General features: G+C 41.4%; 1 protein-coding gene across 2 annotated transcripts in view; it reads left to right on the top strand.

The window, feature by feature from the left end:
- The window catches only part of COLGALT2 (collagen beta(1-O)galactosyltransferase 2), a 103,671-nt gene extending 85,275 nt beyond the window's left edge, over nt 1-18,396 (top strand). For both annotated transcript variants that reach the window (XM_028851339.2, XM_015122025.3), the window contains exons 8-12: nt 2,039-2,145; nt 7,835-7,967; nt 9,863-9,990; nt 13,392-13,598; nt 15,128-18,396. In XM_028851339.2, the coding sequence (XP_028707172.2) occupies nt 2,039-2,145; nt 7,835-7,967; nt 9,863-9,990; nt 13,392-13,598; nt 15,128-15,404 (852 nt within the window). In that variant the 3' untranslated portion in view covers nt 15,405-18,396. The remainder of the gene's footprint in view (nt 1-2,038; nt 2,146-7,834; nt 7,968-9,862; nt 9,991-13,391; nt 13,599-15,127) is intronic.

Genomic DNA, 18,396 nt, shown 5'->3' with positions numbered 1-18,396 from the left:
TGTGTTTTTACTTCGTGGCTACAGTTTTATTGCACTTGTCCTGGCAGGGACTGGAACTGGATTGTTATTTACTAAAAGTCTTCCCAGACTGGAGGTCTCTGGTTTGGGGGACCTTTTTGGATTTATTTCTGTTGATTTTTTGTTCTGTTTTGTTTTTGTTCTCCTAGAGTGACCTCGGGTGGCTTCATGTTTATACCTGAGAAAATGCCCTTTCCTTTCTATATCTGGAAAATTAGGGAATGAGGCATGACCCATCACAGTATGATTCTGACTAAAAGAACACAACCCATTAAGTTACAAAGTCCCAAGTAATAAGACAAATACAGTCACCACAGAAAATTATGTTTTTTACAAAATAATTACCCAGTTAGGTAAACAAGGAAGGTAGTAAAATTAGGATGCACTTAATCTACTTGGCCCCAGATCAGGTGGACAGTTTCTTCAAAGGGAACGTCTTGCTCCTACATCAGTTTCTATGCCCAGGGATCTATAAACGGATAGAAATGAGAATATTTTGCAAGGAAGGGTTGAAATTTTAGTTAGTGTAGCTTTTAATTCCAGTGTAACATATATTTGTGACTGCATTCAGAATGACCATGTGAACCAAACCTTGACACAGTACAATCTGAACTCCAGACTGGTTCTAAGGCACTGTTTCTCCTTTATTCCGGCTATAGCAGAAAGCCACTTTATTATAAATCACCTATCTTAGACATTTTAATCTGTACTGAATTTGAAAGATGAGTTTGTTCACCCCCCTATTTTTATAGAACTGGACCCAGAAACATTAATGTCTTCTTCAAAGTCATCCAAATGGTTAGTCAGGATGAAGTCAACACCACCTGACTTGTTTCTATAGGTTTCTGCTTTGCCATGCTACGTGTCATCATCATTTCTCACTGACAGTTAAAGTCACTAGTTTAACATTTAAAATGAGTTTCTTACTGCTTATAGCAAAAGGACCTTATTAAAACATTGATTTCCCTGTAATGGCATTCACAAACTTTTAGATACTTCTATGGTTCATTAAATCTGGGAATAGTGAGGACATCCTCATTATCTGTAACTCTTGTTGTCCTTGTCGAAAATGAGTTGACTGTGGATGTGTGCACTTATTTCTGGTTCTCTATTCGGTTCCATTGGTCTATGTGTTGTCTGTTCTTATGCCAGTACCATGCTGTTTTGGTTACTATAACTTTGTAGCATATTTTGAAGGCAGGTAGTGTGCTCCCTTGAGCCTTGTTCTTTTTGCTCATGACAGTTTTGGCTATTCAGGGTCTTTTGTGGTTCCATGAAAATTGTAAGACTTTTTTTTTCTGTTTCTATGAAAAATGTCATTTATATTTTGGTAGGGATTGCATTGAATCTGTTTATCACTTTTGATAGTATGGACATTTTAGCAATGTTAATTATTCCAATCCATGAACATGGGATATCTTTCTATTTTTAGTGTCCTTCCATTTCTTTCATCAGTGTTTTATAGTTTTCATTATAAAGATCTTTACCTTCTTTGGTTAAATTTATTCCTAAGTATTATTAAATTTTTTGCAGCTATTGTAAATGGGATTGCTTTTTCTATTTCTTTTTCAGATTGTTTGTTGTTAGCATATATAAATGCTAATGATTTTTCTGTGTTGACTTTGTATCTTGCAACTTTACTGAAGTTGTTTATCAATCCTAATGGTTTTTTGGTGGAGTCTTTAGGTTTTTCTAAACATAGGATCATGTTGTCCTTTGACTTCTTAAAGAGTTTTTTAAAATTTCCTATTTCAAGAGAAGGGAGAACATATTTATCAATGAACATCAGAGAAACAAAGAGAGTTAAGTCACTACAAAGAGTTGAGTTTTGAAAATAATTCAATTTGAATTAATATCATTTACCTTAAACACTGATATGAGATAGAAATGAATTTTCACCACAGTTCTTCCTATCCTTTCCACTCCTTCTTCTATCTAAAACATTTACTAAACTTTTCAAATAGCCCAAAAGAAGACTTGAGTAATTTATGTGTCTTTTCCCTTTTTCTTCTTGTATTAGATTTTCATGATAAACCTCAAACGCAGAAAGGACAGGCGGGACCGGATGCTGCGCACACTGTATGAGCAGGAGATTGAGGTCAAGATTGTCGAGGCTGTGGATGGAAAGTGAGTTGGGTTTCTTCTCCCATTGCAGATGTGATTGGAGTGGGGATGTGCCTTCTCTGACAGAGAGTTAGTCCCGGGTAGGGCTATAATTCTCTTCGGTCATTAGAGGATAGTCATGTTTTTAAAACGGCCACCTACAGTAGCATTTAAGTTAATTTCATCCTGTAGAGCAGGCCTGAAATTCCCTCACCAGCCAGTGGTCTTTGGTCTTCATTACACTGAAGGCTCACATTGGATGTGATTGTCCCGTCTCTGGGGGTTCTTGCAACCGTTGTGGTGGTTTTCAGCTTTCTGTAGTGTAACAGAAGGAATGTGTTCAGAATTGTGTTCAGAGCTGAATTAGAGCATAAAGTGCTAAAACTTGGGCAACTGGAAGAAAATGGATGGAAAAATGCATAAAGGTCTACATTTCCTGTTGCATGAGATGCCTGCTACAATCTGCCTGGACCGATCATAGTGGCCACTTTTCCTGGAAATATGGCAGGAAAGGAACACAGGGAACCTAGTTAGATCCCTTCTTTGTGTTTTATCTTGTTTGGCTTTGCCCTTTTATTTGACACCCTAAACTATTTCTAAGCATAGATTTTTATAAAATGTGCCTTTCCGTGTTATATGTTGGTTTAGAATATCAGTAGCTTTGTTTTCTATTTGCATAACCCCAGCTGAGGAGTATGGCTAGCAGCTGTTGAAGTTCTTATGACTCCCTTAGAGAATCTCATCAGTGTTTCTCAAAGTGTGACCTGGACACTCACATCAGAGTCCCCAGGGATGGTTAAGGGGGCAGCTCCCCAGTCCCATCTCAGACCTGCTGAATTATGCTCTCTGAGGCTAGATCCAGGATCTGCATTTAAGAAGCCTCAAGGTGATTCTTGGGTAGGATTGCCACATAAAATACTGGATAGCCAGTTAAATTTGTCCCAGACATCACATGGGGCTTGGTTATACTAAAAAATTATTCATTATTTATCTAAGACTTAAATTTGACTGAATGTCTTGTGTTTTTCACTTCCTAAATCCGTCAGCCCTATTTTTGGGTGCAGTAGAGTTTAGGAACCACTGCTTCAAATACCTCCAAGAGCCCCAATCCCATTCATAGACCACGTGGACCAGGGAAACTGGTTGAGTAGTGAGAGTTCTTTATATAACCTGGATGCAAGTCCTTTATCAGATATGTAATTGTCAAATATTTTCTTTAACTTTATGCATTATAGATTGTCACACTTTCATGATGATGTACATTGAAGCAAAAGAGTTTTTCATTTTGATGAAATCCAGTTTATTTTTTGTTCTTGTTGCTAGTAATTTTGGTGTTATACCTAAGAATCCATTGTCAATTTCAAAGCTATGAAGATTTACTTCATGAAGTTTTCTTCTGAGAGTTCTACGGTTTTATCTATTACATTTAGGTCTTTGATCTGTGTTGAGTAAATTTCTGTATCTGGCATGAGGCAGGGATCCACATTCATTCTTTTGCACATGGTTATCCATTTGTCCCTTCACCATTTGTTAAAAAGACTTCCTTTCCCTCGTAGAATTATCTTGGCACCATTGTAAAAAATCAGTTGCCCGTAAATGTAAGGGTTTATTTCTGAACTCTCAATTTTATTTGATTGATCTATATGTCTATCCTTATGCCATTACTCTACTGTCTTGATGACTGTAGCTTTATATGTAAGAAGTACGAGTCTTTCAATTTTGTTATTCTTTTTCAAGTTTGTCTTAGCTATTCTGGGTCCCTTACATTTCCATGTGAATTTTAGAATTAGCTTGTCAAGTTCCACAAAAAGAGAAAACAGCAGCTGGGGTTTTGATAGGAATTGCATTGAGTCTGTACATCAACTGGGAGAATATTTCCATGTTAACAATATGAAGTCTTCTGATTCATGATCATGGAGTGTCTTTTTACTATTTAGATCTTCTTTAGTTCTTTGAATGATGTTTTGTCATTTTCAGTATACAAATCTTGCATTTATTTTGTTAAATATACTCCCAAGTATTTTACTCTTTTGGTGCTATGGTACATGGAACTGTTTCCTTAGTTCTGTTTTCAGATTGTTCATTGCTAAATGAATAGGAATACAATTGATCTTTGTATATTGATCCTGTATCCTGCAACCTTACTGAACTCTTTTATCTGTTCTAATAGTACTTTTTCCTTTGTGTGTGTATATTCCTTAGGATCTTCTACATATAAGACCATGTAAAATGCAAGTAGAGATAGTGTTATATGTTCCTTTCAAACCTGGATACCATTTATTTCTTCTTCATGTCTAACTGTTTTTGCTAGATCATCAAGTACAAGGTTGAAAGAACTGGTGAGACGAGAGTTTCTTGATTTGTTCCTGATCTTAGAGGGAAGGCATTCAGTCTGTCACTGCTAAGTATGATGTTAACTGTGGATTTTTCACAGATGGCCTTTACTGGGTTGAGGAAGGTCCCTTTTAGTCCGATTTTGTTTAGTATTTTTATTATAGAAGGGTGTTGGATTTTGTCAAATGGTTTGTCTGTGTCTATTAAGATGAACATGTGACTTTTGCCTGTTAATATGGTATGTTACTTTGATTGGTTTTCACATGTTAAACTAAACTTGCAACCTTGGGATGATCCTGGGACCCATTTGGTCATGCTGTGTAATTGCTTTTGTAAATTGCTGGATTCTGTTGCTAGTATTTGCTTGAAGATTTCCACATCTATCTTAATAACTGAAATTGGTCTGCAGTTTTCTTATGATGTTTTTGGTTTTGTATCAAAATAATATTGGCTTCATAAAATCAGCTAGGATGTGTTCCCTCCTCCTCTTTTTTTTTTTTTTTTTTTGGAAGTTTGTGAAGGATTCGTGTCAACAATTTTTAAACATTTGGCAGAAACCCCTAGTGAAGCCATCTGGTTCTAGGCTTTTCTTTGTGGAAAATTTTTTTTATTACTAATTAAACTTCTTTACTTGTTATAGGTATATTTATACTTTCTGTTTCTTCTTGAGTCAACTTTGGTAGTTTGTACCTTTCTATTAATTTGTCCATTTCATCTAGGTTATCTAATTTTTTGCCATACAATTGTTCATAGTATTATCATATAATCTTTTTACTTTCATAAGGTCGGTAGGGGTAACCCCTCTTTCATTCTTGACTTTAATAGTATAAGTTTACTCTTTTTTCTTTTTTCTTTTTTTTTTTTTTTGAGACAGAGTCTTGCTCTGTCACCCAGGCTGGAGTGCAGTGGCACCATCTCAGCTTACTGCAACCTCCACCTCCTGGGTTCATGCCATTCTCCTGCCTCAGCCTCCTGAGTAGCTGGTACTACAGGCGCCTGCCACCACGCCTGGCTAATTTTTTGTGTTTTTAGTAGAGACGGGGTTAGCCAGGATGGTCTCGATCTCCTGATCTCCTGACCTCAAGATCAACTTTTGTTGATCTTTTCAGAGGACTGACTTTTGGTTTTGTTGATTTTCTCTATTGTTTTTCTATTCTCTAGTTCATTTATTTCTACTGTAGCCTTCATTATTTTCTTCCTCCTGCTTGCTTTGGGTTTTTCTCTTTATCTAGTTTCTTAAGGTGGATGGGAGGATTATTTATTTGAGATATTCTATTTTACTGTAGACATTGGCAGTTGTAACTATATCTCCGAGTACTATGTTAGGTGTATCCCGTAAGTTTTGGTATGCTGTGTTTTCATTCATCTCAAAACATTTTCTAATTTCCCTTGTGATTTCTTCTTTGACCCATTGGTTTGGAGTGTATCATTTAATTTCACATTTCTGAATTTCCCAAGTTTCCTTTTGTTACTCATTTTTAATTTCATACCATTGAGGCTGGAGAACATACGTTGTGTGATTTCAATCCTTTTAAGTATACTGACACTTAATTTATGACCTGTATGGTCTTTATGGTCTAAAAAATGGTATTTCTTAGAGAATGTCCCATGCACACTTGAAAGTGTGTATTTGGCTATTGTTGGGTGTAGTGTTCTATAGATGTCTACTAGGTCTGATTGTTTTAAGATATTATTCAAGTTTTCTGTTTCCTTGTCTTCCTCCTGCCTAATTCTGTTATTGCAAGTGGGAGATTGATGTCTTCCCCTATTATTGTTAAGTCGTCTATTTCTCCTTTCTCTTCTTCCAGTTTCATGGTTCTGAGGTTCTGTTAGGTGCATATGTATTTATAATTGTTATGTCTTCCTGATGGATTGACCTTTTTTTTTTTTTTTTTTTTTTTTTTTTTGATATGGAGTCTGGAGTCTCGCCCTGTCACCCAGGCTGGAGTGCAATGGAGTGATCTTGGTTCATTGCAAAGTCCATCTCCCAGATTCACACCATTCTCCTGCCTCAGCCTCCCAAGTAGCTGGGACTACAGGTGCCTACCACCACGCCTGGCTAATTTTTTGTATTTTTAGTAGAGACAGGGTTTCACCGTGTTAGCCAGGATGGTCTCGATTTCCTGACCTTGTGATCCGCCCTCCTCAGCCTCCAAAAGTGGTGGGATAACAGGCATGAGCCACCGTGCCCGGCCAGGATTGACCTTTCTGTCATTAAAAGATGTCCTTCCTTGGTTCTAGCATGAATTTTGTCTGAGATTTATTTTGTCCAATATTAGCATAGCTCTGCCAGCTCTCTTGTCATTGCTGATTACATGGTATATCTTTTTCTATTCTTTCACTTTCAGCCTATTTTTGTCTTTTAATCTAAAGGCTGCCTCTTGTAGACACCACATGGTTGTATTAATTTTTAAAACTCACTATGCCAAATTCTTCCTTCATTGCAGTGTTTTATTCATTTGCCATCACTACATTTTTTTCCAGATCCTTAAGTTCAGCCAGAGGTGAGAGACTAGGGACTTTTCAAGTTTTTCCTGGGCATGTGGACAGCCCTGAATATGCCTGGGGTCTTCTAGATTCTCATGGATATTTTGGAGCAAATCAAACTCCCTATGGACCTCTTATTCCTCGGTTTTTCCTCTTAAGTCTTTTGGTTGGCTTCTTGTTAGCATCAACTGATAATGCTGCTTAAACAAATGTAATGTTAAACAGTTGTTGCTCATGGGTTTTGACAAATGCCCTGTAGATAGTACTGTTCACAGAAAATGAACTCTGAGTCAGGTCAAATCAAGACAAGCTCTGAGAATGTAGCTTTTCAAGGAGCTACTAGACAGGTTGAATAAAGATTATTTTCTGGGGGCAGGTCTTTAGGGGAGTCTCAGTCCATTTTGTCCCTGCCATTGGTGCTGGGTTGGTGGGGTTTGCAGCTGTCATAGTTGTGAGGCTACTGCTTTTCAAGGCTTTTGTAGGGCTGGGGGGAACAGGTTAAGATTAGGGCAGCTGTGAACTTCACAAAGCTCACTGTGTTAACAGAGATTCAGCTGCGCGTCTGGATCAAACACTCCTTGGATTATTGCAATACTTTAGCTAATTTCCATAGGAGTGTGCTTATTAAACATTGTCAAAAAACTGATGATGCTTAGAACTATGTTGGGCACTATGAGGGATACACAAAAATATGATACCCTCTTGTCTTCCCAGACCTCATAATACTAGTGTGACACATTAGCCCGGAGGAACTTGTAAGGAATAAAGGGAAGCCTCTGGGTCTTTGTCTGTGTGGGGGACGGGTGTTTGCAGAACTAACTCTCTCTTTCTCTGGCCTTTGTGGTGGGGACCTTTGACTTGTTAATTTCCAGACGTGTTTTCTGTGATGCAGGGCACTCAACACAAGCCAGCTGAAGGCACTGAATATTGAAATGCTGCCTGGCTATCGAGATCCCTATTCCTCCAGGCCTCTAACGAGGGGTGAAATCGGCTGCTTTCTCAGCCACTACTCAGTCTGGAAAGAGGTAAATAATGCTTTATTCAGATTGCAGTTTTATGACGAGGAGAAAGGAAAGCAGGCTATCGCAGGTGAATTAGGACCAGATATAAAATGAGCCTGCAACTGTTCTGGAAGTGTGTGTGAGAGCTGCTCCTGCCTTGTGTCTCCCTCTGACCCAAGACCAGCAACAAATGGGCAAGGAGGAGTCGCTTTGGTGCCACTTGGGATGGGGACGGGGAGATACCCGTATCCTATATGCTACACTCTTATTAATTCATTCTCATCATAAGCAGGAATGCCTTCTATTCTACCTATTATGATGTCACTTATTAAGTGATTTTATACAAGAAATCACACAGAAGTCATGTGAGGTGGGTTGGGAAGGACAGACCACTTTTACCGAAGAAGAAATTATTAAGTCGCTTGTCCAGGTAAGAAGTGGCAGAGCGAGCATCATCACTGGCCATCAGAGAAATGCAAATCAAAACCACAGTGAGATACCATCTCACACCAGTTAGAATGGCAATCATTAAAAAGTCAGGAAACAACAGGGGCTGGAGAGGATGTGGAGAAATAGGAACACTTTTACACTGTTGGTGGGACTGTAAACTAGTTCAACCATTGTGGAAGACAGTGTGGCGATTCCTCAAAGATCTAGAACTAGAAATACCATTTGACCCAGCCATCCCATTACTGGGTATATACCCAAAGGATTATAAATCATGCTGCTATAAAGACACATGCACACGTATGGTTATTGCAGCACTGTTCACAATAGCAAAGACTTGGAACCAACCCAAATGTCCATCAATGACAGACTGGATTAAGAAAATGTGGCACATATACACCATGGAATATTATGCAGCCATAAAAAAGGATGAGTTTGTGTCCTTTGTAGGGACATAGATGCAGCTGGAAACCATCATTCTCAGCAAACTATTGCAAGAACAGAAAACCAAACACCGCATGTTCTCACTCATAGGTGGGAATTGAACAATGAGAACACTTGGACACATGAAGGGGAACATCACACACTAGGGCCTGTTGTGGGGTGGGAGGAGCGGGGAGGGATAGCATTAGGAGTTACACCTAATGTAAATGACGAGTTAATGGGTGCAGCACACCAACATGGCACATATATACATATGTAACAAACTTGCACGTTGTGCACATGCACCCTAGAACATAAAGTATAATTAAAAAAAAGAAAAAGAAAAGAAAAGAAAAAAGAGGTGGCAGAGCCAGAACTGGAACCCCTGTCTTACAGATCAAGACATATCTGGAGGGGGTATTGGTGTGTGGGGTTCCTGATAAACAGTTTCCACAACCAAACAGAAAGTCCCTGAAGAAAGGCCCCTTGAACACTTTCTCTTTTAATGATCCAGTCTATGCCTGCCTTTGTTTTCTTTAAACTTTAAGTGAAATGTGATTAAATAGGTATAAAAGTCTATAGATCAAAAGATACAGCTCAGGGAAATTTCGCAAACAGAACAACACACCATGTTAATCAGTACACAGATCCAGAAGCAGGTCACCAGCATCCCACAAGCACCCTCTGACCCCGTACTTCCTTCTAGTCACCAGTCCCCAAGGGTAGTAACCATCCTAATTTCTAAAGGCATTGAGTAGCTTTACCTTTGTTTGTACTTTCCTATATATGAATGGAGCCATGCAGTATGTGGACTCTCCCAACATGGCATTTAGGAGATTCACCCATAACATTGCATTTAATTGTGGATCATACATCCTCACTGCTGTGAATATGCCACAGTTTATCTATTCTACTGTTGATGGCCGTTTGCTTAGATTCCAGTTATGAATCTATGCTACTAGACTCATGACTTTTTAATACTTATTTATCTAATAAAAATTGGGTATCAAGCTTTTCATAGGGTATCTTCCTACTGATGACTTTTGCAGGTAATTGATCGAGAGCTAGAGAAGACTCTTGTAATTGAAGACGATGTGCGTTTTGAGCATCAGTTTAAGAAGAAACTGATGAAGCTGATGGATGACATTGACCAGGCTCAGCTGGACTGGGAACTAATGTGAGTGACAAGATGATCTTATGAGAGGGCTCTGAGAGGCACTCAATCCTTTCCAATGGACAGAGAGCCCCACCTCCACAGCCAGTAGAGATACAGCTTAAGCTTCTACTTACCTAGTTTTCTTTCCATAACTGTTCTCAGAAATAAAAGTGGGTAGAGGTTAGCCGCTGGATTTTGCATCCTTCTATTCTTCAGGGTGGGAAACTGTGGAAGACTGTGTGAGACCTGGAGTCTGTCTGCAGATCAGGGGCCTTCAGACAGAACCAAGGTGTGGCACTGAGCACTTACTTAGGAGCACAGTAGAAATCTACCCTCAAGCAACGTGGCACATGGAGTGGGTGTGAAGCGGGAGGAGAGGCCATTTATTCAAATACAAAAGTCCTGTGTCATATTTAAGCCTCAGCTCCCAGGACAGCAGGTTGCCTCTGCAAGTTCCGAGAAGGTGAGAGGTTAGAGGGTCAGCCAGGGAGCTCCTCTGTTGAAAAATGGGGTTGCACAAACATGGAGAACATGGACAACTAGATTTGGGGAAGGGTCTGAGGCTGACGCAGGAAAACCAGGCTCACCAAGTGAGTGCTGGCTCTGAGCTGACATTTAGTTAATGTTCTTTGTCTGCTGTCTCTGGGAATTGAGCGGCTTCTACTTTTTTCTTCCCTTTCCTTTCATTTTTCCTCTCCCTCTCTCCCTCCCTCATTTCCTTTCTTTTTTTTCTTCCTCCTCTGCCTTGTCCTTCTTTCTCTCTCTCACTTTCTTTTTAAAACAAATGACACTTTCAGTTTCTCTCCAATGAAGCAGAAAGTTCCCAAGCATTGTGTTTGCTCCCAGCTGTGTGTCAAAGGCAATTCATCAACTCTGAGCCTGCTTCTTTTTTGTTGTTGTTTTTTTGAGACGGAGTCTCGCTCTGTCGCCCAGGCTGGAGTGCAGTGGCCGGATCTCAGCTCACTGCAAGCTCTGCCTCCTGGGTTTACACCATTCTCCTGCCTCAGCCTCCCGAGTAGCTGGGACTACAGGCGCCCGCCACCTCGCCCAGCTAGTTTTTTTGTATTTTTAGTAGAGACGGGGGTTTCACCGTGTTAGCCAAGATGGTCTCGATTTCCTGACCTCGTGATCCGCCCGTCTCGGCCTCCCAAAGTACTGGGATTACAGGCTTGAGCCACTGCGCCCGGCCTGAGCCTGCTTCTTTGGAGCAGCTGCAGCAGAGGAGCTGTTCCTGCTCCTCCCACCCGCAGGGGGTATTAACCATGAGCCCAGGTGGAATACTTGTTCCCTCAGAAAATGGGCCACTCTGAGCTCAGAAGAAACCTAGCAATGGCTCAACTAATGCATTACTGTGTAATAAGAAGACACCTGCGCCCTGTCAGATTTCAATCATGTGGTCATGTGGTTAGATCTGGCATTCTGCACAGTCCCTTGAGATCACTGTTTCTTCCTATATCCTCTGGAAGTTGCTACACTTCAGCCTTTCTCAATGGATGGCTCCGCAGCCTATGGTTAAGGCCTCACAGGCCTGGAAGCTGCTTGATGCCTATGTGACTTGTATAAAGGCAACTTTCACTTAAGCCTCATAATCACAGAAGACAACCCAGGGAATATAAGGTTTAGAGCTGGCATACGTTCCTGTTCACATGTAGTTCAGTGGGTGCATTTCTCAGGACGAATTACCAACAGATCCAAGAAGGAAGAACAGTTGTCTTGATAAGGATACAGGAAAAGAAAAACGTTTTCTAAATTTCACATATTGTCAAAATATCCCCTTAAAATCTATTATATAGTCTTAAAGAACTATAACAGTTTTAAATTGTACCTGTCATTTTCTAAAACAAAAAAGAAACAAATGTTACTTCAACCTGAAACATGAAAGGTAATAAGCTGTTCGTGATTGCCACATTACATTTTTCCAGGAAAAGAGAGTAATAAAAGGGAAGAATAGAACAAGTCATTGGAATCATCGAGGGAGTGTTGTTCAATAGAAATATAATGCAAGGCACATATGTCATTTTCAGTTTTCTAGTAATCACATTAAAAAGGTAAAAATAAATTAGGTTAAATTAGTTTTAATATATTTTATTTAACCAAATATATCCAAACAGTATCATCATTTTGGTATGTAATTAATATTTTAAAACCATTAATGACATAGTTTATCTTCTCTTTTTTTGTACCAACTCTTCAAAATCTGGTATGTATTTTACACTTAGAACACATCTCAATCCAGAAGCTAAATTTTCAGCTGTTAAACTGTAGTCCTACCAAAACAATGAACTTGTTTCATGGAAAAAATAAATATATTTCACACAGCTTCAACATTTTAAATTAAATTAAGTAAAGTTAGAGCACTGACTCAGTACCTCTGTCACTCTAGCACCTCTCAAGTGCTCGATAAGAGTTTCCCTTTCAGTGGATGAGATACGAGAGAAGCTCAGACTCCATAATCTGAAGAGACAGTGGCTGGGGATATGTGTTTGTTGTCCTCAGAAGAACTGAAGGTTGAACATAGACTTGTTCTACAAATCCTGGGATGCTTTCACTAGGGGAAATTCCTTGAATGTTGAAAGAGATTGTTTTAGGGCAAAATAGAGGAAGTATTGCTTTACCTGGCAGGCAAGAAGGAGGCAACTCCTCAGCTTGCTCCGGTCAAGCCCAAACCAATAGGCTCCAGACAAAAGTAATGAAGCACAGATCCATGGGTAGACTAGGGAAGATGGGAGTGGCCAAAGGTGCATCCCGCGTTGTAGAAGTTGTTCATGGAGGACAGAAAGTACCTGAGGGGTCTTTCTCTGAGCAGCATGTCTGGGAGGAAGCCTGGCCACAGCTGGGCGAGTGTGACGCAGGAGAATGTCTCTCAGGAGCTGTCATTCATACTGCCCAAAAGGAACCCCTTAGGGCCGCTCTTGGGTTCCCAGAACCTTCACTGCAGACTGATTCTTTCCCCCAGCTTATTTGGTCCTGTGTTTCCCACCAGCACTTGGAGCGCTGTGCAGAAAGCATCCAAGGCTGACACTCTGGGGACCTGAAGACAGCAGCCTCAGGATTCTCCCATCTGGCCTTTTTTTGTGCCTTTCCAACCTCTGTAAACACAGCTGGAAGCCCCATCCCATCTTTGAGAAATTATCTGAAAGATCTTTTAATCTTACTACATCTTACTTTCTGGCTTGAAAACAGTCCACTAGGCAGGAATAGTGGGGGTGTTGATAAATGCAGCCAGCAAAATGGCCCCAGTGATGGCAGATGGCAGTCATGACTGGTGATTGGATCCACTTTAGGATGTGATACATCATTTAATGACAGACAAGAGTCAGTCCAGGATTTCAAAGGTATCTATGTAAGCCAAAGCTGTTCTCCATCCTTATCATGGCATAATAGTCAAGGTGGAATTTTTCTCCTCTGCTGTTTCCTTATAGTTATATTGGCAGGAAGAGGATGCAAGTAAAGGAACCAGAGAAAGCCGTACCCAATGTGGCAAACCTGGTCGAAGCCGACTATTCCTACTGGACCCTGGGCTACGTCATCTCTCTGGAAGGAGCACAGAAGCTGGTTGGAGCCGATCCTTTTGGGAAGATGCTGCCAGTGGATGAGTTTCTGCCAATCATGTACAACAAGCATCCTGTGTGAGTCTCCCTGAACTGACTGCCTTCCCTTAAGTACAGCCTCTTCATGAATTATGCTCTCCATTTCTGGCAGTACTTGATATTTTCTAAAGTTGTACTGCTTTCCTAAATGATCTTTTCATAATTATGATTAAGAGAGCCTAACTCAGATGATTATCCCTTTGTACAGATGGGAAGGTGAGGCAGAGATGGTGAGTGTCCTGCCCAGGGATTCTTGTAATACCCAGTTTGTAGTTGCACTGAATGTAATGTGCTTGGTCCCCTCCTTGTCTTTGCTCTTCTTATTTCCATAACCTCATACACCTCAAGGTGAAGGTCATCTTCCTAAGCACCTCAAAATTTCCAGTTCCTTTGGTTCAGGTCATTGTGTGTACTTTTGGCTAGGCAGAGATACCCATTTTTGAAGAGGTCACAATCTGGTCAGGAACCCCGACTCGTGAACAAATCATCATGATATATTTTGATTCCTGCAATCACAGGGATGTATAAGAGGTTCAGAGGGTGTGGACCTGATACCTGAGCATGATATCCATGGAAGAAGGGCAGTGTGATGCCCAGGAGCTTACCCTGACCTAGCGCTTATCAAAAAGTGTGGCAATTAATGGTTTACCTGTCAGTCTCCCCAGTAAACTCTAAATACCCTTTGGGGCAGGAACAGTCTTATGGCTCTGTGTCCTTAGAGCCTAGTCCAAATGCTACACATAACAGCAGCTCCTAAATCATGAATGAATGATTCCTAAATTCATTAATAGAGCAGCATAGGTTCTAACCTTGGCCCCTTCTCTCAGTTGCTGGGTGATCTCTTCACTAGATGGCCTTCATTTTAGTGTTGAGATTTCCTATGCTGCCACCAGTTCATTTTGTCTCTTGTCCTCAGTAAAAATGGAGCTGTTTGCCTTCATGTATGTAACATGTCAGAGACTGACTTTATCTCTGTGTCCTGGCAGAAACATGGAGGTCAAACCATTATCCCCTAAACAAAAGGGAAATTACTACATTCAGATGTCATCTCATATACTCTGTGCTGGAGCCCTGGGAGGGAGGCCAAGTTATCCGTCTCCTTTACACCTGCTGGAGCCCGAGTGGTGAGCAGGGAGCACAAAGCCAAGCCTACATGCCTCTAAGCCTCCATGTGCCACATGCCCCATCGCTGCTGTCCAGATCTCGGGTGTCTCATTTATTAATCCAAGAGCAGGACATTTTTTGTAAAGTGATCATAAATATTTATCATTATGGTCTAACAGGGCTTGCTTTTTAATTTTTGGAGTCAGACCTGAAATTCATCTTTTAAACTAGTCTATCCAAATACATCAGAAATATCCTGACCTTTTTGCTTGGGAGCTTGTCTTTGGAAATCTTTTAAAGAAATCTTTGTGTTTGTAGGCTAAAGTGTTTCACAAATGACACAATTTAAATAATGAACTCATGACAATTTAAGAGGTAACCAGCAGGGCTCCTTCACTCTTTGTCTCTGTTCCCTAAGTCTTCTTTCCACCCCCTCATGTGTCCGGCCACCTTCTTGTTTTCAGAGCTGAGTACAAGGAGTATTATGAATCCAGGGACCTGAAAGCCTTCTCTGCAGAACCCTTGCTCATCTACCCTACGCACTACACAGGCCAGCCGGGGTACCTGAGTGACACCGAGACCTCCACCATCTGGGACAATGAGACAGTGGCCACCGACTGGGATAGGACACATGCCTGGAAGTCCCGGAAGCAAAGTCGTATCTACAGCAGTGCCAAGAACACAGAGGCCCTGCCACCGCCAACCTCCCTGGACACTGTGCCTTCGAGGGATGAGCTATGAAGCCTCCCTGGGAGTGTGACCCACATCGGTTCAACATCCTTTGGTTTTTCTAAAGGGCTATTCATCCGTTTGCTCCAGTTTTCTGTTTTGTTTTTAGTGGTCACAGTCATCTAACCAAAGTGATCTCATGTGATAAATCGAAATTAACATACTTTTGACAGTGGAGGGAAATAAGGAAATTCAACACAAATTTCCCAAGATGGCTAAAAGACAGGCTTTCTGGAAACTGTTAAGATAAACTGTAATCCAGACACCTAATTCTTCAGTCCACTACCCGTGTGACACTGATTCCCACATTGAGGTTGAACAACATGGCTCAGAGTCTTGTTTAAGAGAAAGTGATCACCAAGCTGTCCCATCAGCAAATAGGTAGTCAAGGCAGCCAGGCCAACTAGACCCACACTTATTGGTCTAGCTGGTCCATTTTATGTGACAGATGGGACCTTGAAAACGTCAAACCAATTGGACAACCTTCATTGGTCTAGTTTCTCCGTTTTATATGACATTGAAAACTTGTGTATGCAACGTTTGGGGGACAGGAATCAATCACTTAAAATCATATTTATTTGGCTTTTTATTTAAAGGATTCTGTCACGATCCTTATTGAAAAGTCGATTTAAAAAAAAAAAAAACTTAGTCCTTGTTATCTAATAGGGATGGGTATTTGGGTCTGGCTGAGACTTGGCCTGTGACCATCATGACAGCTGGAGCTCCCATATAGAGGTGACCAGTTTGCCATGTGGATATAATTTAGTAGACATTTGACAGTTTGTGTAGGTATTGGAGGGGAAAAACTCAACATTTGTCTTTTTTTATTATGGCCACTTGGGTCAGGATGCTCTATTTATAAAGATAAATGTAATATATGAAGGGTGAGGGCTGGCTGTGCGTCCTGCCCTGTCCCGGGTTTGCGCGCTGCTACAGAGCTTCACGCTCTCCGCTCCACCCCTTAGCCTGAGAACCCACCGCAGGTGTGAGTTCTATGAGTCACTGCTAGGAGACAGAGCACATTTTCAGGCCAGCAACTATTCTTGCCAGGGTTTTTCTTTATATTTTGAATTATTTATTTTGCAAAATGTGGCGAAGACATTGTCTTTAGGATAAGGCAGAGAAACAGATGTTGCAGACTTCCATGGCACCCAGGGGAGAAGTGGGTGTGGACACATTGGTTCGGCAATCTGATTCTCCTGAATTTCCCAGCCAGGCTCTTTCAGGGAGGCCTGTGGATGGGGGATTCGAACTGTTTGGAAACAAATGATTCTCTATCTCAGGTGAGAAACCTGGTCAGAAACAAAGGGCTGGTCAACTGATTTAGGCCAGCAACCAGGGAAGCTCTTGGAATCAGAATCCCGGCAGACACCCTTTCTCAAAAGATATCCCCTGAGAGTCCTTTCTGCTTTCTTCACAGATTGATTTTATGTAAAATGCAGAGTTGGACTACACGATTTCTTCCCACTCCACAATCTGTCATCCTAGTATAGATCCTGGTGGTTTTCCTCAAGTTTATGTTCTCACGCCCTCAATCTATAAATTTTTGTCTCCAGAAAAACCCTCCCAGGCATCCCATACAAGCACCATTCCTCGTCAGTGTCCATGCACCATGCAGCCATATGGGGGGCCGTGCACACCCCAAATCCTGAGCTTCACACTTAAACTCATGGGGAAGGCCCTTCAGAGCAGAGCCCACAGGCGGGTGGTGTTACATACACAAGCTTAGTGTACGAGTGTAAGATAAACTTTAAACCAGATACGTAATTCTTCAGTTCACTGCCCATGTGATACTGATTCCCACATTAAGGTTGAACAGCATGGCTCAGAGTCTAGAGAAAGTGATCACCAAGCTGTCCCATCAGCAAATAGGTAGTCAAGGCAGCCAGGTAGCCTCACCTCCCCAGGCGAGGAGCGGGTCCCCACTTTAGGACAATAGGCAGCTTGCCTTCCACCAGACACCAGCCTCAGCCTTCCTTCCCGACTCACTGTGGGTACTGTTCTACGCTGACCAGCAAGCCAGGCCGCTGAGGGAAGGGATCTCGCCCAGCTCTAAATTGTGCCGCTTAGACTTAGCAGTCAGTGTGACTTCCTTTCCCACCCACCCCCAGAAAAACAGAAAGCGCATCTGGGGAGCGAGCGAAAATTCCTTAGGTGATTCCTAAGATTTCCTTGGGTATCTGGTTTTTGTTTTCATATTTGAGTGTGTGCATGTGTGCATGACTTTAATGATTTTTTTAACGGGGTGGGAGGTAGCTGGGGTGCTGGGGTTGAAGGAAGTTTGGGTTGATTTTTGTGGTGTTTTGTTTAATAAAGAAGTTTTTTTTTTTCCTGTTCCCCTGTCAGCTGGTCTGACAGATTTAAGAACTCTCACTCTTAAAAGACATTGGACTTAAATTCTAGCATTTTAGACTAGGACTGTTCTACTGTGAAGTTCTGGCTCCTTTAGCCCGGTTTGTTTCTCCCTGCTCAGGTCTAGAATCTCAAGCAGTATTCTTTTCTGGTGAACGTTGTGAGCTGAAGATGTGACTTTTTTTTTTAAAGTCATCTCTTTAGCAATCCAGAGGTTCCTCGACCTCATTATTTGTCCTATCTCTCCCTTATAGTCCTAAACCAAGACAGTTGACCTTTGTAGTGTCACGTGAGGCCGTCAGTATAGAGGCCTTTGCATCTGGCCCTGGCACCCGCTGTCTGCCTCTGGAAGCTAAAGCCTGTCTGGATTCCTCTTGGGATCTAACGTGGGATCTTCTGGACAGACAACCGTGACGTCAGCAGTGCTGGTGCTGCTGTGTGTGGACTGAACACCTGCGCTTTGCAGGGGACGCACTGCATGGGCCCCGCTTGCGGTTCACTCAGGCCTGCTGCAGGAGCTCTGGAGAACCAGAAACAGCGGATAGCCAGCACACTGCATCATCTGTCTTGCGTGCTGTTTCAGGGCGGGAAGTGATAAACTATTTGCCTTCTGGAGCTCTTTGTGAAAAATTAAAAAAAAAACTTAACTCAA

Source organism: Macaca mulatta, chromosome 1, assembly GCF_049350105.2.
Source record: "Macaca mulatta isolate MMU2019108-1 chromosome 1, T2T-MMU8v2.0, whole genome shotgun sequence".
NCBI classification, from domain to species: domain Eukaryota; kingdom Metazoa; phylum Chordata; class Mammalia; order Primates; family Cercopithecidae; genus Macaca; species Macaca mulatta.
The sequence above is the reverse complement of the archived record's forward strand: the minus strand, read 5'-3'. Positions and strand labels throughout refer to the sequence as shown.